Below are 22,315 nucleotides of genomic sequence, written 5' to 3'. Positions count from 1 at the left end.
GAAGATGCAAAGGATGGTCAAAATTATGAAAAAGCTTATGCAATTGACATACTACTACTACTACTACTACTACTACTACTACTACTACTACTAATAATAATAATAATAATAATAATAATAATAATAACTTCCTATTTCTCTTGTGGCTAAACCACATAGGCCTAGTCTTCACCCACAGAAATCCCCCTAGAAGAGAGAACTCCAAGTCTGTGGCCTCTGCTAGACAGACAAGACAGGAAGACAAGAAAGACAGAAAGACAAAAAAGACAGAAAGACAAAAAAAAAACACAGACAATTTGGGCTTTTTCACAAGACTTCGGAGAATGTCATTTTAACGTCCACAGGAGATTTCGTTGGTGAGGTAGTGGTTGAAAATAGCCATAGCCTTAGTACTAGGGTCTACTGGGAAACTGTTACCCGTGGTTTTGAATCTAATAGGGTTTTTAGTATAGATTTTTAGTATCATAGAAGACATAAAATAGTTTATTATATTGTATTTTAGACGTCTTTTTTATATATATATATAAATTATTCTGAGTTTGTAAATATATACATATATATAGCCCACACTCACATACACTAACGTGGTAAAATGGTTTGTGTATAGCCGTGAGTAGCCATGATTAGCATAGGTGTACTAGTCAGGGTCGCCCATACTAGGTTGGTTTGCTTTGAGCGATCAGACTAATGTCTCCCACCATCACCAATCCGCTGTGGCCAGCATGTTGATGAAAATGGCCAAATCCCAGAGATGAATAAGGATGTGTCTGAGGACTATGTCCTGCAATGGATTAGAATTGACTGCCTTAGTTGTTGTTGTCATTGTTGTTGTTGTTGTTGTTGTGTGTCTATAATATATATATATATATATATATATATATACCGTATATTAATTGCTAAGCTATAACCCAAGTTGGAAAAGCAGGATGCTACAAGCCCAAGGGCTCCAACAGGGGAAAAACCCAGTGAGGAAAGGAAATAAGGAAATAAACCACAAGAGAAATTCAAGAATATTATATATATATATATATATATATATATCTTCTACTACAATTAAACTATAATTTCACATCATCAACAATCAGTATTAATAATAAAAAATCAATGCAAATTAACCAGACACCTCATTAACCCCCCCCCCAAAAAAAAAAAACAACTCATTAACCAAAAAAAAAAAATAAAAAACAACACATAGCAACCCATCTATGACGTCACGCGTTTGTCTGGGTGAAGTGGCTAACGACTAGACCAGCTGTTTCTATCCAATATAAAAAACGTTCACTTAATCGCTATTGTTTTTTATGGTGAGGAAGTCGAAGCCATTGCTAATAGCATACGAATGCATGAGAGAGTTATTATTATTATTATTATTATTATTATTATTATTATTATTATTATTATTAATTGCTAAGCTGTACCCTAGTTGGAAAAGCTACAACCCTAGTTTGAAAAGCAGAATGCTATTATCCCAGGGGTCCCAAAAGGGGAAAATAGCCCAGTAAGGAAAGGAAACGGGGAAAAATAAAATATTTTAAGGACAGTAACAACATTAAGATAGATAATTCCTATATAAACTATAAATGCTTTAATAAAACAAGAGGAAGAGAAATTAGATACAATAGTGTGCCCGAGTGTTTAGCTCATAATAATAATAATAATAATAATAATAATAATAATAATAATAATAATAATAATAATAATACAATCCTTTTTTTCTTGGTCTTAATTGTTTGGGCACAGACGTTAAGGCAATAAAAATGCTCTAGTGAGAGGAATTGGAATACCTCTCACCCCCCCCCCTTCTCTCTCCCTCCCTCTCCCTCTCTCTCCCCTCCCTCCCTCTCATTCCCCACTCGGCAGTAGACTAGAAATAACTCTACTCTTACGTGCAACTCCACATGACGAAACTAATCAGATAATAAATCTGTTATTCATTAAATTGTCTTTGAGCGTGTTTCTTCGTGGTACAGTACTTCGCTCCCGTTTGTTATACCCGTGAAATGCTTGTAGCTAATGGCCCATCAGCAAATAAGGCTAAAATATTGTTAGAATTGTTCTTAAACTAAAAGGCTATCCCTTTCCCTTGCAACATAGGCCTAGTGTTTTAGTGTGTATTCCCTATTGAACTTAGGCCTACAATGCAAGTTGAAGGAATTAAGGGAATTTTTTTTCAATATGAGCATTGTGGTTGTGGTGGCCTATTGGAAACGTCCCTGCCTTGCGATTTAACGGACTGGGGTTCGAGTACCGCTCAAGCTCGGTAGATTCTTGTAGTGTCTGCAACATCACCATCCATATGAGCTAAGAAAGAGGTTTAGAGAACCCTATAGGTCTACCTGCTGAGTCATCAGCAGCCATTGCCTGGTCCTCCTTGGTTCTAGTTTGGGTAGAGAGGAAGCTTGGGCGCTGATCACAATGATATATGGTCAGTCTCCAGGGCTTTGTCCTGCTTGATAGGGCAATATCAGTCCCTTGCCCCTGCCATTCAAGAGTGGCCTTTAAACCTTTAAACCGTGTAGTATTAAGCCTCATGATAGAGAAGGCCTGACTACTAGAATTAACTGCATACTAAGTATTACGAGCAGGATGGAACTGTCCGGGAAGATCTGAATGTAAAGGATGGTCAGAATTATGAAATATCTTATGCAAAATGCATAATGAACTAATTGAACGACGGTGCCAGAGATTAATATCTAGATCAGGAATAAGAAATTTAATAGACCTAATTCCTGTCCAACAAATTAAGATGAGAATCAGCAGCTGAAGACCAGACAGGAGAACAATACTCAAAACAGGTAGAATGGAAGAATTCAAGAACTTCTTCAGACTAGATTGATCACTGAAATTCTTAGAATATTTTCTCAACAAGGCAATTTTTTGTGCAATTGAAGAAGAAAACAGACAGAATGTGTTTCCCAAAAATAGATTTTTTTATCAAGAATCACAAATAATATATTAAAAGAGTCATACAAAGTTAAAGAAACATTATCAATGCAGAGATCTGGATGTTGAGGAGCCACTGTCCTCGACCTACTTACAATGAATAAATGTACCACTAAATGTTTTTTATTTATATACAAACAAATATTAACACATTACATATAACATAAATACACCTTAGGAAGACACTAACACCATGAATTGAAACAGTTTTTAACATGTAGGCCTATCATAAAACAATATATTCTACTAAAGGCTAGTTTTAACCCATTTTAGAAAGCCTTAATCCACTGAAAAATGTAAAATACTTCATAATGTTGTTTTTCATTAAGAGGTTGTAATATACAAGTAGGCCTACAATACCATACTAGATATATCATCTGTATTTTACACTCATACACATAGGCCTACAGCTGGACATATATACTATATACCCAGCATTCTTATATAAACAGCAACATTTTGAACATCTCTATGTTCATAATCATGTTCATGGGTATAAGTAAAACAATATAGAATCTATAAAGATATTGTATACAGATATATACAGAATTGGACTGATTTTTAAACAAAATAAAAAAGGAAAAATTAATGTAAGAGTTAGTGTATTAAGTCCATTTGGCAAGCAAGCACCTTTTACTTACTGATACAACTATGTTACTGTACGTTTGGTAAGTCTGTTTCAAATTATCTCTCTCTCTCTCTCTCTCTCTCTCTCTCTCTCCCTCTCTCTCTCTCTCTCTTCACCACTTGAGTTTTGAAATTAAAGGAATACATTATTATTATTATTATTATTCTCTCTCTCTCTCTCTCTCTCTCTCTCTCTCTTCACCATTTGAGTTTTGAAATTTGAATAAATTCATTAAAAATATTATCATTATTATTATTATTATTATCATCATCTCTCTCTCTCTCTCTCTCTCTCTCTCTCTCTCTCTCTGTCTTCACCACTTGAGTTTTGAAATTAAAGAAATACATTATTATTATTCTCTCTCTCTCTCTCTCTCTCTCTCTCTCTCTCTCTCTCTTTTCACCATTTGAGTTTTCAAATTTAATAAATTCATTATTACTATTATTATTATTATCATCTCTCTCTCTCTCTCTCTCTCTCTCTCTCTCTCTCTCTCATTTGAGTTTTGAACTTTAAAGAAATACATTATTATTATTATTATTATTATTAGCTAAGCTACAACCCTAGTTGAAAAAGTGGAATGCTATAAGCCTAAGGGCTTCAGCAGGGAAAAAATAGCCCAGTGAGGAAAGGAAATCAGGAAATAAATAAACGACCTGAGAAATAATGAGCAATTAAAATAAAATATTTTAAAACCAGTAACAACATCAACACAGATATTTCATAAAACTATAAAAAAGACTTCTTTTAGTTATAAGTAATAAACCTATGCCATATGCCTGGCTAAAGTAGGCGAAACGTAGGCCTATTCAGTAGATATATGTTTATATAAAGTGTCAGATGTATTAGAAATTAATAAGCCGGTTTTTTTTAATTAGGTAGGCCTATATGAAAATACTGAATTGCTAAAGTTAGTACAATGATTTATCGCTTTTAACAAACTTTGTATTTTTATTTCTGTTTGATATAGTCTATAGCTGAGTTCTCTCTCTCTCTCTCTCTCTCTCTCTCTCTCTCCTCTTGGACTGCGGTTCGAATCCCGCTCTAGTTGGATAGCTTCTTTTAGTGTCTGCAACCTAACCATGTGAGCTAAATCTTTAGCTTTGTGGAGCCTATAAACCTACCTACTGAGTCATCAGCAGCCATTGCCTGGCCCTCCCTGGTCCTAGCTGATCATATACTGTCAGTCTCTAGGGTATTAAACTCTGTTCCTTGCCTCTGCCATTCATGAGCCCGCCTTTAAACCTTAAGAATATGGAGTAGACCTATTTGTGACTACAAGTTCACACTTCAAAATTGCTATATAAGTTAGAATTATAGACAATTTATGAACTTAATAAAGTATTTACTTATGAAACACATTACTTATGTTTTAATTAATACTTATAAAAGTTTAATGATATATTAAGTATACTTTAACCCACATTGCAATGAACATAGGCCTAATTAATTTTTTTTTCTTTCAGTGCCTCTTCTGTCTGGTTCTTCGCCAACATAAAGACAGGTATTTATCTGTTTTGTTTTATTTTCTTTATTTTCTTATTGTCTTTATTCATTTCTGGATTGATTTTATTATACAGTTATTTATTTAACTGTAAAAAAGTATTCATCTATAGAATTTATTCTTGAATAATTATTCAGTTTATATTCAATTTTATAATTTATTGTGTTTTTATTGATCAATTTATCGAATTTATTCGTGAATAATTATTTAATTTATATTCAATTTTATAATTCATTGTTTTTACCAATTTTGCAATTTATGTGCTTAACTTGACGGTAATATAAGAGAGAGAGAGAGAGAGAGAGAGAGAGAGAGAGAGAGAGTCATATTTCAATTATATCAAATTCAATTTGAATTTCTAGAAAATTTGAAAATTTTAGTATAATATAATTATGTTAAATAAATCATAAATAGTTTGAAATTTTATAATTTTTGTATTTTAGATAAATTAAATATTTTGAAATAATAATATAATTAAATCATTTTAGATAGATTATAAATATTTTAGAATATAATTTAATTATTTTAAAGAAATCAGATATCCTGAAATTTTATAATAGTCTAATTAGTTTAAATGAATCATAGATATTTTGGAATAATATAATTAACACATTTTAAATGAATCATAAATATTTTGGAATAATATAATTAACACATTTTAAATAAAACATAAATATTTTGAAATTTATTATAGTTTAATTATTTTAAATAAATTATGAATATTTCGAAATATAATGAAATTATATCAAATAGATCATAAATATTTGTATATATAATTAAATCCTTTTAAATAAATCATTTGAAATTTTATTATGATTTAATTATTTTGAATAAATCATAAATATTTTGAAATATAATTTAATTATTTTAAATAAATCAAATATTTTGAAACGTTATACTTAAATCATTTTAAATAAATCATAAATATTTTGAAATATAATTTAATTATTTTAAATAAATCAAATATTTTGAAACGTTATACTTAAATCATTTTAAATAATCATAATATTTTGAAATATAATTTAATTATTTTAAATAAATCAAATATTTTGAAACGTTATACTTAAATCATTTTAAATAAATCATAAATATTTTGAAATAAAACATTTAAAATAAATCAAATATATTGAAATATTATAATCAAAACATTTTAAATTATAAATATTTTGAAATATAATTAAATCATTCTAAATAAATAATAAATATATTGAAAAATTTTACTTTTAATTAAAAAACAATTAACAAAAAAGTGAAATAATCCATATATAAAAAAAAGATTATTTTTTGTTTATTATCATTATTCGCCAACTGTCTACATTACCAAATACAATTGTTTATCCTGTATCCACGGTAACCAGAGGGCCTTAGGGGAGGTTAAGTTGCTGAGTGTATAGGTGTACCGAGGTCTAGGTATAGGTGTAGATATACCGGGGTAGTGTGGCGGTCAAGCGTATAAAGGGACTTAGCAAAAGGAGTGATATTATCTATACTAAGTAAACACGAGACCCAGAATGTGGTTATAACTTTTTACTTCATTATTTTCTCGTATCTGAAATTATTCTTTTTTAGTATAATTTCCGTTTTATTTATATTCGTTTTTTATCTTTCAGTTTATATGCGTTATTTGTAACGTTATCTTTGGCGTTATTTAAAATTAAAAATATTTCATTTTTTCTCTTATCTAAAATTATTTTTTTATATAATTTCCTAATTTGTTATTTATATTCGTTATTTATTTTTCAGTTTATATGCGTTATTTTTTACTTTATCTTTGGCGTTATTTAAAATTGAAAATATTTCATTTTTTTTCTCTTACCTAAAATTATTTTTAATATAATTTCTTAATTAATTATTTATGTTCGTTATTTACTTTTCAGTTATATGCATTATTTGTAACTTTATTTTTGGCGTTATTTAAAAGTTCCTTATACTGTAATCAATATTTTTAACTAAATTTGAATTTTTTTTTCTAACCAAAAATTCTAATAAATATTGATTTAATTCCTTTTTTATCTAAGATTATTTATATAATTTCCTGATTATCAATTTATGTTCGTTATTTGATAATTCATCTTTTACTGTAATCTATTGTTTATTTTTTAAGTATCCTTTGAATCATATTAAAATCAATAAACGTAGGCCTAATATTTTTACTTTTATAAATATTTTATTCTTTAACAAAGCCTAAAGATCCTTTTAAAATAATTAAATGTAGGCCTAATATTTTTACTTTTATAAATATTTTATTCTTTAACAAAGCCTAAATATCCTTTTAAAATAATTAAATGTAGGCCTAATATTTTTACTTTTATAAATATTTTATTCTTTAACAAAGCCTAAAGATCCTTTTAAAATAATTAAATGTAGGCCTAATAATTTTACTGTAATCAATAGTTTTTTTTACAAACCCTGTGAACCTTTTAAAAATCAATTTAAGTAGGCCTAATATTTTTACCCTATTCAAAATTTATTTTTTAGCAAAACTTGGGTATCCTCTTAAAATGAATAAATGTAGGCCTCGTATTTTTACTCATCAATATTTTATTCTTTAACAAACCCTAAAGATCCTTTTAAAAACTAATAAATCTAATTAAGATTATATTTATATAATAATTAATCATAAAAACCAACAGCTTTTCTGTTTGTTTCCAAGACAATATACATATTCGACAGTGGTTTCCTATTAATACATATTGATTAATAATTTCTGATGTGTCATTCAAAATAACGTTCCATACGTGGCAAGAATGCGAGACATCGTACCTCTGGCAACCCAGTCATTGTGACAGGTACAGAACGCGTGCGTTTTTACACGCACGAAACTTGACCGGTCAAGATATTTTTAATCAAGCGTATAAATTCAATGCTTATATCTATATGACATTAGAATTAATAAATAGATTAATGTATGTGTATGAATGTGTATTTAATGTGTACATTAAGAAAATTATATTCGTAGTTATGTAGATTTTAGTTTTATATCCAGTAGACATTGAAATTTGATATTCAGTGACTGCACACAATGAGAATGAGAAATAATAGATGGAAAAAAAAGAATATGGAACACTAGAAATTGCAAATGAAGCAGGTGAAGGAAGAGAAGACGATGGATTGATGAGCTAGGAAAATATGCCGGTATGGGCTGGCATAGGAAGACCGTAAACAGACGCGCGCACGGAAGGACATGATTGAGGCCTTCGTCCTGCAGTGGACTAGAATGTACATAATATAGTTATACAGTTTTAAATACTTTCATTTGGACAAGCTACTGAATAATAATAATAATAATAATAATAATAATAATAATAATAATAATAATAATGATAATAATAATTATTATTATTATTATTATTATTATTATTATTATTATTATTATTATAGAAAAAATTTCGTATAAACTAAATAGCAAGTAAAAATAGGTCAAGGACAGTGGCTCCTCAACATCCAGATCTCTGCATTGATAATGTTTCTCTAACTCTATAACATTCAAATTTTAAGTATGATTCCTGATTGCTAATTCAGTTTTGAGAAGCTCATTCTATCTGTTTCCTCTTCAATTGCATAAAATATTGGCTTATTGAGAAAGTTTTTAAAGATTTTCAGTGATCAATCTATTCTGAAGAAGTTTTGAATTCTTTCATTCTACCTTGTTTCGAGTATTGTTCTCCTGTCTGGTCTTCAGCTGCTGATTCTCATCTTAATTTGTTGGACAGGAACTTACGGTCTATTGAATTTCTTATTCCTGATCTAGATATTAATCTTTAGCACCATCGTTCCATTCGTTCGTTATGCATTTTGCATAAGATTTTTCATAATTCTGACCATCCTTTACACTCAGATCTTCCCGGACAGTTCTATCCTGTTCGTAATACTAGGCATAGTTAATTCTAATAGCCAGGCCTTCTCCATCATGAGGCTCAATACTACACAGTATTCTAGAAGTTTTATTCCAGCTGTTACCAAGTTGTGGAATGGTCTTCCTAAACAAGTTGAATCAGTAGAACTTCAAAAGTTCAGACTTGCAGCAAATGTTTTCATGTTGAACAGGCTGACATAAGTCTTTTTATAGTTTATAGATGTAAGATCTGTTTCAATGTTGTTATTGCTCGTAAAATATTTTATATTTTTTGTTCTTTACTTTTCATACATACTTTATATATTTCCTTTCCTCACTGGGCTATTTTCCTTGTTGGAGTCCTTGGCGCTATAGTATCCTGCTTTTCCAATTAGGGTTGTATCTTAGCTAGTAATAATAATAAGGATAATCTCCCATATATGATAAAGAGTCAGTGTTTAGCTCTCTCTCTCTCTCTCTCTCTCTCTCTCTCTCTCTCTCTCTCTCTCTCTCTCTCTCTATATATATATATATATATATATATATATATTTATTTATTTCGGCTCTCCATATCTCTCGAGTATGGGGAGAGGAATTAGCCATACCCCGGTGAGATGATATATATATATATATATATATATATATATATATATATATATATATATATATATATATATATATATACATATATATATATATACATATATATATATATATATATATATATATATATATATATATATATGTATATATATATATATATATATATATATATATATTAGCCGTCGTTTATGACGGGTCGCGTACTCTAATAATAATAATAATAATAATAATAATAATAATAATAATAATAATAATAATAATAATAATAATAATAAGTTTTAATAGTACTCCTAAATATACATCTTTAACGACATTAATTTCTCAAACCCAACTATTATATAGCATTCTAACCCCCTTTATATCACAAAAGCACGCCACCTCCCTTTAAATAACAACGAAACTGGTATTAATCGACTCCTGTAAATAAATATAAATTCCCAGCCAAAAAAAAAACCTTTCACACCGTCGCTAAGTAACTCTTTTGTTTATTGACAAGCCACAGCGTAAGCTGAGCTAGATCCATCTTCATACTCTGTAATTATCTAAAGTATTACTCATCGTTAGAAAGCAATTGTCAGTTCGAATGGTTCTGTCTGGAAAGTTATAGATTTTTCCTCTTCATTAAGGGGGCGTTATGTACAATTTGTTATTGTGAGTTGTTATAACTCTCTCTCTCTCTCTCTCTCTCTCTCTCTCTCTCTCTCTCTCTCTCTCTCTCTCTCTCTCTCTCTCTCTCTCTCTACAGAAGTTTTCGTTTTGGTCTGATAGCTAGATTTAACCAGTTTACTTGATGTGAGTTCATATTTATTTTGAAAGAAGTTATTATATATAAATATATATATATATTTATATATATATATATATATATATATATATATATATATATATATATATATATATATGTGTGTGTGTGTGTGTGTGTGTGTGTATATATATATATATATATACATATATATATATATATATATATATATATATATATATATATATATATATATAATTGGCACTATATAGCTAGATTTAACCAGTTTACTTGATGTGAGTTCATATTTATTTTTAAAAGAAGTCATTATATATATATATATATATATATATATATATATATATATATATATATATATATATATATATATGTGTGTGTGTGTGTGTGTGTGTGTGTGTGTGTGCATAATTGGCATTATATATCTATTAAAAGGTTATAATGTGTAGATGAAGAAAAACTGAGATGCAGTTTTGAAAATCCAAATGTCCCTGTCCCTTTCCTCTGCCATTCATGATTGTCCTTTAGAAAAAATGCTTATGCCTGTGAATTCTTAAATATGTGCCAAAATTACTGATCTAGCTCAGTAATTTTGAGCTTGTGCGCCAAACAAGAAGTCTGCATATAGGCCTATTGCTAAAAGCTAGTCTGCACATCTTGAGGAAGTTTCTTTGGCTCACTGCACCTTTTGAAAACAGCAATATTATCAGATTGATTTCACCGATGTGTTATTGCTTGGTTGTTATTCCTTGTAAAACAGGACTCCCAGTATGCAGCTAATGCTTTGGGCTACATTTGAGTCGATATTTCCTGTCCACAGTACCTGAGATAGAGCAAACAGCTTCTCTAAGTCGAATCTGTTTGAGACGACGATAAACTCATCTGTGTCATGTGACGCGATGCGAGTAAAGGACGCCATGTACCTCATCCTAGTCTATTGCTCTCAGACTTTCAATGTCTGCAACTGCTAGTTCACTGTCATACCTGAAAATTAATTTTTAATTTTTTGGCAATTTCCTGGTGACTAATAATCCTTCATAAGGGCTATGGTAACACAGTGGGAATATCCATAATTCACATTCTGTATGTTGGCAGTTTAAACCCCACTCACAATAGTATTCATTAGTGTCCACACCTAACCGTCCTTGCAAGCTAGGGATTGGGCTTTTGGGAGGCCATATATCTGCCTATTGAGCCATCAACAGTCATTACCCAGTTCTTCTCCCAGCTTGTGTGAGAGAGTTGGTTTGGGCATTGATCAATTGCATATATACGTCCGGTCTCGATGACAATGTGTGGCAGCGGCAATGACCGGTCACATGCCCCGGTCATCTATGAGTAACCTTTAAACCATTAAGGAGGTTTTACAAACTTCATTCATATGCGAAAAGAGTCTTGGGTAGTACCATAACCTCTGTACCACGGTCTTCCACTATCTTTAGTTGAGTTCTCTTGCTTGAGGGTACACTCAGGCACACTATTCTATCTGGTACCTTATTCCCCTTCCTCATTGGGCTATTATCCCAGTTGGAGCCCCTTGTGCTTATAGCATCATGCTTTTCCAACTAGGGTTGTAGCATAGCTAGCATTAATAATGATAAAGCTCAATCAGCTGATGTTGGCATATTCAATCATCAAATATAGATTCACAATCCACAGCTGCCGTAAGAGTAATTGCACCACCACGAGACGCCATCAAGCAACGGCTCTAAAGTTGTGATTTATTAGGTGCTGCTGAACCTTGAATTAGAAATTTATCAATTTCAGTTAGATCAGTCCTGCAGGCACCCTTGGCTCTTTGTCTTAATGGCCTCGTTGGAATTGGTGAATATTATAATCAATCTTCGGCCCGCTCCTGGTGACTCGCTGCTTGTGTAGAGGCAAGTCTCAAATTAGTCTTTGTCACCATGGAGGGGTCCTGAAGGCAATTATATTTTTACAGGGTATAGTATTTATGTTTATAATTTGAACAAGATAAAGAAATTACTTGAGAATTGTGGGCCCGTTCCTGGGGAATCGCCGCCTGTGTAGAGGCAAGTCTCAAATTAGCCTTTGTCACCATGGAGGGGTCCTGAAGGCAAATATATTTTTACAGGGTATGGTATTTATGTTCATAATTTAAACAAGTTAAAGAAATTGCTTGAGAATTGTGGATCATTCATACAGCATAAGCCGTCCACTGTATCGTGCTAAACGGTGCGATCTATACTTTGCATATCGCCGTCTAGATGTAAGTACAGTCATATCACGGTATACCGTACCCTCAAACAAAAGTGGATTCTGGAATCTATAGCATTTACAGAATGTATATTGTAGTAAAAGATAAAATATAAACTGCAATTAAATGATACAATGGTAAACATACAAAACACTGCAAAGCCCTAGCTGAGTTATAGAAGGGGGTAAAGTTTGGATTGGCGTTAATGATACACCAGATATTCAATGTCATGTGATGTACAACTCTGCCTTGTCAGTTTACAAAAGGTCATACAATGCCATTTCAAGGCTGGTCAATAAGAACTATAGCTTGCTGCACTCCAAGGGTGCAATGCAAAGAGACTAAATATCGATTTGCTATTCTTTAAAAGGTATGAGTGACCCGCTGAAACTTATAATGGTCTTCTGTAAGAACAAAGTGAATTCATGATAGTAGATGTTATCATATTTTTACTTTTATGGTTTTATAGTTTCTTAAATTTTGTGGTTATAAATATATATATATATATATATATATATATATATATATATATATATATATATATATATATATATATATATATATATATATATATATATATTATTTATTTATAATTAGCAGTGCATTGTGACCATAAGTATTATATGATTAAAATTGTCCTTTCAGTAAAGATAAAATATTGATGTTATATGTAACGCAGATATGAGGAGACGTTATGTCGACCCTTAAGAAAATAGATCTAGTTTTCTCTAGATTTTAAGGCATACTCATTCATTATTTTGATTAATTAAGGTCTAAGATTAATCAATATTCCTAATTTCAAGATCTATAACTAAAAAAAAAATATATATCAAGTAGCAAAGTGAGATAATGATCAAGAATGGTCGGCCATCTTGGACGCCATTTTGGACGTCATTTTGGAAGCCATGTTGAATTACAAGCATTAGAATTCAGTTGGTGAAAATAACAACCTGCTCTTTTATTAATCTTTGGATTGGTCATTTGTGTTGAAAATAACATAAGCCGTTCATTTAACGTTCTAATGTTTACTTTTATAAATAACATACCATTACATGAAAAGGTTACAAAACCAAGTAATGTTTCTTTACAAAAGATTCTTGTGCCATTGTATCTCTCTATCCATCTATCTATCTATCTATCTATTTATGTATCTATCTATCTATCTATATATATATATCTATATATATATATATATATATATATATATATATATATATATATATATATATATGTATATATATATGTATATATATATATATATATATATATATATATATATATATATATATATATATATTAACCCTTTCTGAGTGTGGATACCTTAATGTGGTGAAAGAGTCTGTGTATCGCCATGATCAGCAAAGCTCTACAAGTCAGGCCCAGCAATACTAGGTTAATTTGCTGTGAGTGATCCTGTGTGCATGTGTATATATATATATATATATATATATATATATATATATATATATATATATATATATATATATATATATATATATATATATATATATATATACACACACACATATATATATATATATATATATATATATATATATATATATATTTTTTTTTTTTTCCTAAGCTCACATAGAAATACCCTCAGAAGATCTGGATGCCATTACGGCTTTTATAATGTCCCTAATAAATAATTTGAAAACTGAAATATTGTCTCTACCTGTTCAAATCAGGTTTAGGGTGAGGCATAGCCTTTGCAACGGCCCCTCTTTTCATCTCTTCTTCTAGTGGTACAGACAGTCCTTAAGGTACGAACATCCTATTTACGAACTTTCAGATTTACGAACACAAATTGTTCCAAGTAAAAGTACTGTAGTTGTTTTGTTTCTTCTTCTTCCAGAGGGAAAGGCGACGTGACGTCATGGCCGGCGGCGTCTTGACGCAGCTGAGATGCCTGTTTTGGCGGCATTACCTCCAGTACCTGAGACAGTGGGTAAGTTACGCCAGAAGGTTATGTTTTGCTTGACGTGTATCTATTTATTTATGTTTGTATGTTTGTTTGTAATTCGCATAACTCAAAAACTATTTGACTGAATATCATGAAATTTGAAGGGATGATTTTGGGAGTGATGTGGTTGAACATCAAGGTCATGAAAAGGTAAAAAAATTTTTTTGCTATATCGTGGTAAATTTTTAACCTATTGGCATAAATGTGCATAATTCAATTGCCTATCTTGTGGTGTACAACATGAGTGGGTCAAAGGTCAAGGTAATGAAAAAGTCAAAAAGTAGTTTTGCTATATTGTGATCAATTGTTATCCGATTGGCATGAAACTAATGTCAAAATATGCATAATTCAATTGCCTATCTTGTGATATACAGCATGATATAGGTGAAGGTATGTGCTCTAGCGATTGCTTGTTCTAGTTATTATCATGATTGAAAATCAGATCTCTACCTCTCAATGGGATCAAACTCGGGACGGTTATATCTGCCGAATTCTTTCGCGGCCTCCGGTAGATCAGTTGGCATCGCCCTTACCTTCATTTGAAGAGTCCTTGGTTTGATTTTTCATTATTTTTTAATAGTATAACGTCAAAGCGTTTTGGCCCCGTATGGACGTAGTGTCGATAGTGCGCCTAACGTGGTTCACTGTAGGTATTTCTTCCTGGTCTTTGCAGTCCCTTTGGCTATAGATTCAATTGCCTTTAACCTCCCAGGTCCGCGTTGCCTTGGCACCCTTAAAGGTAGTCAGTCATTATTGCTAATCCAGTCAAAAATATAAAATTTAAAATTCCATCTCCACCAGATTATCATACTTTCCCCCATTTGACAAAGAACAGGCTTAATGAAATATGGCAACAGCTCTGATCTACAGAATCTCAACCCTTTACAACTGCGATACAGCAGTCGTGGGAGACTTGTCCACTTCACTCAAATCTCCTTCCCCCGAGATCCAGGTTTCCATCCGTGCCTATTCACAGTGCTTTTGTAATCCTTTGTACTACCTTCCACCCTGCTGCTTTCAATATCTGATACTTTCTGACTGGTTTTCTCCCATTTTTATTATATGTCCAAACCGCCGCAGTCTATATGCTAGAATCTGAACGCCACATTTCCGAGTAACTTCCTGGCGTATTCTTTACACATTCTCTTCTTTCCTCATACACCTGACAACACTAAGCTAACCAAACAGCTCTTCCCTCAAGGGGTTAACTACTACAATGTAAATGTTCTGTGACTACTTTACTCCTGGTAAGGGTAGAAGAGACTCTTTAGCTATGGAAAGCAGCTCTTCTAGGAGAAGGACACTCTGAAATCAAATCATTGTTCTCTAGTCTTGGGTAATGCCATAACCTCTGCACCCTGGTCTTTCACTGCCTTGGGTTAGAGTTCTCTTGCTTGAGGGTAAACTCAAGTACACTATACTATCATTTTCTGTATTTCCTTTCCTAGCTTTGCTATTTTTCATTGTTGGAGCCCTTGGGGTTATGGAATCCTGCTTTTCCAACTAGGGTTGTAGCTTAGCTAGTGTTAATAATAATAGTAATAATCTTCATTTAATCCTTTTATTGTATTTACACTTACCTTTCCAGCCCTGGCTTCTGAGCATCATCTTGGTGGCTGCTCTCCCCTTCGCTCTCCTGGCCGGACTGAAGTCGACAGTTCCTCCGCAGCTCCAGAGCGCTTGTAAGTTGTCCTCTTTGCTTAAGTTTGATATTCTGACATTTATTTCAGTCTCCCTTGAAAAAGAAATTTTTAGTTTTCATTATGTCAGATATTTTAACAATACTTTTTTCATATTAATATCTTATATTTTATCAGATGAGGTACCCAGAATAGCATTATGAGATTATTAAGCAGAATTTTAAGTTTCTAGGTGGAATAGGGTATTTTAACAATATTTCTTCACATTTTTATGCTTTTGATTAGATGAGTAACAGAAGAGAGCCGCTCAGAATAGCATTATGAGATTATTAAGCAGAATTTGACTTATCTAGGTGGAATAGTTAAGGCTAAACATTGAATATTGCTCAGAAAACTCCACTACAATAGATTTGTGACCAGCATGCAACATGATATAAATCTATCGGAACGAAAACCCACACGTGACGTACTTATTCCCTTCATAATTGTCATTATAATAATTTCACTTTTAAAAAAACCTAAGATTCACCTGACCTCTTTTCTCTTTGCTTGACCTAAGGTTACTTCAAGCCCAGAATAGTCTCCAGCCAGCAGCCGCTAGCGATCTTGCAATCTTACGTGTGCAACTTGAATAACGAATGCCAGCAGAAGGCGAACGATGACCTGCTAGACTCATACCCTGGAGCCACGTGAGTTTAATCCTGTTCTAGAATTTGTTATTTGAGGAAATTTGCTGTCAATGATTAGGTTTGTTTGTAGTTACTGGATCAAAACAAGATGGTAGACCTTCCATAAAGTGGAAAGAGTTATTTTTATATCCTTATACATTGACAAGGATAATTTTTTATGTTTGTCTTATTTATAGGATGAGCAAAATATATAGAGAACATTTCTAAGACCTTAGTGACACATTAGGAAGTCTGGAGTAGGATGTGAGATAGTAAACCCAACTATATTAATCTCAAAGTTGTATCTTTAGTAGAGGAAAACTCCCTGGAGAGTAGCTATCAAGGGTGACCTCTTGAGTGTTGAAGGAACCTATCATCTTATATTTTACGACTGAATCAAAGTCTTACAAGTGGCGAGTAGAATCTTAGAGACACTTTTCAGTGGACGGTGGCTGCCACAGTTTTATGGTGCCACGAAAAAGTGGAGCGGTGTAAACACCCCACCACTGAAAATTGGCTTGTGCGCGGGCTTCCATAGAAACGTGCATTTCATTTTTTGCCACAGAACAGTGGCAACCACAGTCCACTGAAAATTGGCCCGTGTGCAAGGGCCCTTAGGATGGAAAGATGTTTTTGTGATTCACAAGTCTGTTGGAAGCTTCAGGGGATTGTTGTATTATTACTTTAGTAAACATTATTTCAACCAAAAGATTTACACGATGTAGTAAGTTCATACAAATTCGTGGGCTCTTTGGACAGCGTTCCATTCCTCTCACGAATCATGAATTTCCGGAAGGTTGTGAATTCATGCAAATTTGTTTACTCTTTTGGGCACATCATTTATATGCTATGATCATCATATTTTACATCCAAAACTTATCAGCTCTATCTAGTGAATTGTGGGAGGAATAGCAAGTGACGATAGAAAATTTGATTATAGAAATCATGAATGTAGGACTGAAAATGAATATGAGTTAAATTAAGATAATGTTCCCAAATCTTTTGCATTTGCAGAGTCAATACTTTACTGAACAGCACAGGAAAGAGCCAAAGCGATGGAACGTTAGCCCAGTTTGCCTCGCTACCTTCGAGCATCGGGAGACTTGCTAATCTCACTCATGTTATCTCGAGTCCTAATCTCACAGCTCTCATGGGTGAGTCTTTTCTCTTTCTTCTCATTCAGTAATCACTAGTAATCATTGTATTATTATTATTATTATTAGTAGTAGTAGTAGTAGTAGTAGTAGTAAATCCCGTATTATAGTTAACTTATGCTTACAGAAAATGGGTTGCGCGTTGCCGACGTCATCAGATCACCAGCGGACATGAAAGTCATTTTAACCAGCAGATTTGGATTTGAGGCCGAAGTTGTCGATGCCATCCTGGAGTCAAGGCTCGACATGTCCAGGGTAAGTTGAAGCACATCGAACACAACCCAAACTTTACGGGAGGAAGTTTATCAAGTTCCCTTCGTATTCGTTCTTGGACAATGCCAGGAGGAGTCACTGTACAGTATTTGATTCTAGTGTTTAGCTCAGTGATAAGACAAGTGTTGATGTATGGATTGGAAACGTGGCCTCTAAGAAGAAAAGTGGAAGAAAAGCTTGAGAGCAAAGATGAGAATGCTGAGGGAGATTATAGGAATATCACTGCTTGAAAGATTAGAAAATTGACATAAGAATGACAGGTGTAGTAAAGATAACAGAGGTGATAAGATTTTCATGACTGAGATGGTGTGAGCATGTGTTGAGAATGGATGGTGGGGAGGAACCTGTTAGGAATAGAAGATCCAGAGGGAGGCAGAGAATTAGATGGCGAGATAAGGTGAAGGATGATAGGGAGAGAAGAGGTTTGGTTGGAAGAGGATGCCGTTGATGAAACGCATTCGAGAGGGCACACCAGGCAACCGACTCCTTAATGTAGGGACATTGATGGGAAAGAAAAAGCTTAGCACATTGGTAGTATTCAACTAGAAGTCTAGTTTAATCCGAAAGACCGAAGATAGTGGTAATAGCAGCATAATAATAATAATATCAAATTAATTTCTTCCAAGTATTGCTAATACAGAATATAATTAAAATGTTCATAGGATATTCATTAGGTGTTTATATCCAATATTTACCACATAGGGGCTAGTGCCGTCAGTGGACTTCACGTGGTGCACTGTATGCATTACTTGTGCAGTCTTGCGCCCCATCGCTGAATGGCCCTCCTAGCCCAAGCAACAAGCCATATCACCCAGATTTCACAAATCACTCGATACCTGATCTACTTATAATTAAATAATGACCTTTCTTCTTGTTTCATTCAGGTGATGTCCTTAGTAGGTTACCGGGATATTAAAACTGTGATATGTTCGCCAGACCAGCTAGGCCAGTTCCTAGTGGCTCCCACTAGCGATGACGTCGCTACCATCTCCACCAGCCTCTGCAGAATCAATAGCAGCGAGATAGCAAACATAAGCCGCGTCTTCGTCAGTTCTTTGGATCCGTCCAATCTGTTCAACAAGGTAAAGATTTGGTCTTCTGTCTTGCTAATGTTAAGCTTGTTCTTAAACCTATGAATGGGATTTGTTATGATTTACATGATGTTGATTCTTATCTTATCTATCCTTCCAACACTGTTAAGTATCCCAATATGAATAATTAGGTTTGAAAATAATTACTGTGTGGCACCTTAAACAAGTTCAGAACCTGTATGGTTAGCCCTAAATAGATCTGGGTGTTTTTGGTGTGTTTACAGTGAATTGAAGTCTTCGCGGGTAAATCTAACAGATCTGGGTTCATTTTTGGTGCGTTTTTAGTGAATTGAAGTCTTTATGTGTAACTTTAATAGATTTGGGTTCTCTTTTAGTGGGTTTTTAGTGAATTGAAGTCTTTATGGGTAAATTTAATAGATTTTGGTTTTATTTTAGTGCATTTTTAGTGAAATGAAGTCTTTATGGGTAAATCTAACAGATCTTGGTTCTCTTTTGGTGCGTTAGCAGTGAATTGAAGTCTTCGCGGGTAAATCTAACGGTGGCAAATACATCTCCGTTCTCTCAACACAGGTCTCTGATGTTTTAAAAGCTATCGGAGGATATGAAGCAGAATCCCTGGTCCAAGAGGTTGGAGGACTCCTAGCCTCTCTGGGACGACTCGAGGCACTAGCTCCATTGGCTACCATGCTTAATGCTCTCGACGTAGCTACGCAGCCTTTGATCTCGGCCATGTCAACGCTTGACGAGGCTGGATGGAACGCTGAAAGGTAATAGTCGTGAATTCATAATTTTCTTGTTTACAGAATTCTGCTCGGTGAATAACGTAATCAGTGAGGCGATATAGCTGATAGAAGAGCCTCTCATTGTGTAGAAATAAACATGCCATAATATCAAATAATACTATGATTATACCATTGCTATTACTCTATCTTAATTTTATGACTGACCTATCATCAGTTTAGTCATATGATTAATCCAGAGTTATCAATATAGTCCTTCAATCAACTCATTGTTTACCTTAGGTCAGATGGTTAACCCATTGCTATGAGTTTATTCTTAACCACCTCAGATAGTAATAAGGTCATTCATCTCTTGGTTTTCTCAACATTACATCAAACTTTCTTCCTTAATAGTCTCACAAGTCTCGTCAACTGGGCTGAGGAGTTCTTTAAACCTACCGAACTCGACGGCTCTAGGGAAGTTCAAATGCTTCTTGCGCCAAAGGCCATGATTAGTCTTTCCTCTGAAAAGGTGAGGCTGATATAAGTATTTGGTTTTATTTTCTCATGTGAAGATATTCTAAATGCAGACAGAGATGTGAACTATTTACTGATTACCTAGCATGAGTAGATTGAGCATACAATGTTCTTTTATATGGAAGACACTGCCATCTATTGGTAAAATGAATCTGGTACTTTCAGCTCATTTCTGATCCCTATATGGACCTGCTGACAAAGGGTGTTCAGGCCATCAATAAGACGGAGTCCCAGCTCATGGGAATCACGAAAGCGATCGAGGACATCCCCGAGTTACACACGGCCGTCGTGTTGACGACGTCGTTGCTGCCAACTCTTCTGGCTCCTGGACCTTTGAATTTTACGAGGTAAGGTGATACGATGATATGATTTGATGGACGATGTTCTTTTGTTTTTCTTCCTTTGTGTACTTGTATTAACCCATTCTCTGCAATACCGATATTGTGACAGGTGGGATTAAACGGCACTGGTTCTGGTCTGCGCTTGGGTGACCAACAAGAAAATTTTAGAAGCTGGGGCCATATAACTGCCTTGGACCTCCATGTGAAAGAAAATTGCATGATTAGAGATTTTGTCACATAAATACACGAGGAAGATCAGAATGTTAACTTCCTGAAGTCATCTTAACAATCCTGTTCGAAAATATTACATGCTTGTAATACCTATTGTGATTTCCACTTTTGCTTTGTAAAAGAAGACCAATGTATAGAACACATTGCTTCACATGGATTTCTCTTACAATCTAATTTTATATTTCGTTATTTCAGCATCGGCGAGGCACTGGCCGTTGCTTCTGATCGCATGATGCCAGACGCTCGGTTAGATTTTGAAAGGATCCTTCCGCTGGCGCATGCTTCCTTGCATCTTGCAACGAAGGCGCTGAACGTTACCAAAAGTACGTAAGACATTTTATTATTATTATTATTATTATTATTATTATTATTATTAATATTATTATTATTATTGATATAATTATAATTATTACTATTATTATTATTATAATTAATTTTATCAATATTATTGTTTTATTATTATTATCATTATTATTATTATTATCATTATTATTATCATTATTATTATTATTATTATTATTATAATTATAATTATTACTATTATTATTATTATTATAATTAATTTTATTAATATTATTATTGTTTTTATTATTATTATTATTATTATTATTACTATTATTATTATTATTGCTATTATAATAATAATTATTATTATTATTGTTATTATAATAATAATAATTATTATTATTATTATTATTTTTATTATTATTAGTCAAATTATAACCCTGGTTGGGGGAGCAGGATGCTACAAGCACAAGGGCTCCAACAGTGATCTCAGAAAGTTTGTTATTGTGTCGTCAAATCTTATTTGTAGAGTTGAATCATACAACAAAATTGGAATAATTCAATTCTCTTTTACTATTTTCTCCCGAAGGTGCATCACTGTGGTTCAGAGACGTTCCTTCGTCTGTCGCCTTGCACGTCTTGCAGGCATTCGCCAACGTCACCCTAACCAAGGTCAGTGGAAGTTTAATGTTACCTTATTCCTATTAGTTAATCCATGTGGCATAAATTCCCTTATTTTCATTATATTTACATAAATTGGACATCAAAGATAGAAGTTGAAGGAAAAGTTTATGTAATACAAGAACACTTATTACTTTGATAATTATCATATGATATTTTTGGGCTCAAACCATGTCGTCCTGATGGAAGGTTCCTATGAGTAGCTGTCGAAGGGATATTTGAAAGCTACTCATAGGAACCTTCCATCAGGATGATATGGCTATCTTACCCAAAATTA

At 32.9% G+C, this 22,315-nt stretch overlaps 1 protein-coding gene across 4 annotated transcripts in view; it reads left to right on the top strand.

Moving 5' to 3' along the window:
- The window catches only part of LOC137636604 (uncharacterized), a 155,267-nt gene that overhangs the window by 9,248 nt on the left and 123,704 nt on the right, over positions 1–22,315 (top strand). For all 4 annotated transcript variants that reach the window (XM_068369008.1, XM_068369007.1, XM_068369006.1 and 1 more), the window contains exons 2-13: positions 5,038–5,075; positions 14,350–14,442; positions 16,046–16,139; positions 16,657–16,786; positions 17,780–17,919; positions 18,047–18,174; positions 19,077–19,274; positions 19,815–20,011; positions 20,378–20,495; positions 20,666–20,847; positions 21,268–21,395; positions 21,947–22,029. In XM_068369008.1, coding sequence (XP_068225109.1) covers positions 14,371–14,442; positions 16,046–16,139; positions 16,657–16,786; positions 17,780–17,919; positions 18,047–18,174; positions 19,077–19,274; positions 19,815–20,011; positions 20,378–20,495; positions 20,666–20,847; positions 21,268–21,395; positions 21,947–22,029 — 1,470 coding nt within the window. In that variant the 5' untranslated portion in view covers positions 5,038–5,075; positions 14,350–14,370. The remainder of the gene's footprint in view (positions 1–5,037; positions 5,076–14,349; positions 14,443–16,045; positions 16,140–16,656; positions 16,787–17,779; positions 17,920–18,046; positions 18,175–19,076; positions 19,275–19,814; positions 20,012–20,377; positions 20,496–20,665; positions 20,848–21,267; positions 21,396–21,946; positions 22,030–22,315) is intronic.

This window comes from Palaemon carinicauda, unplaced genomic scaffold (genome assembly GCF_036898095.1).
Source record: "Palaemon carinicauda isolate YSFRI2023 unplaced genomic scaffold, ASM3689809v2 scaffold34, whole genome shotgun sequence".
NCBI lineage: Eukaryota > Metazoa > Arthropoda > Malacostraca > Decapoda > Palaemonidae > Palaemon > Palaemon carinicauda.
Note: the sequence above shows the minus strand (reverse complement) of the source record. Positions and strands in the feature narration are given on the sequence as shown.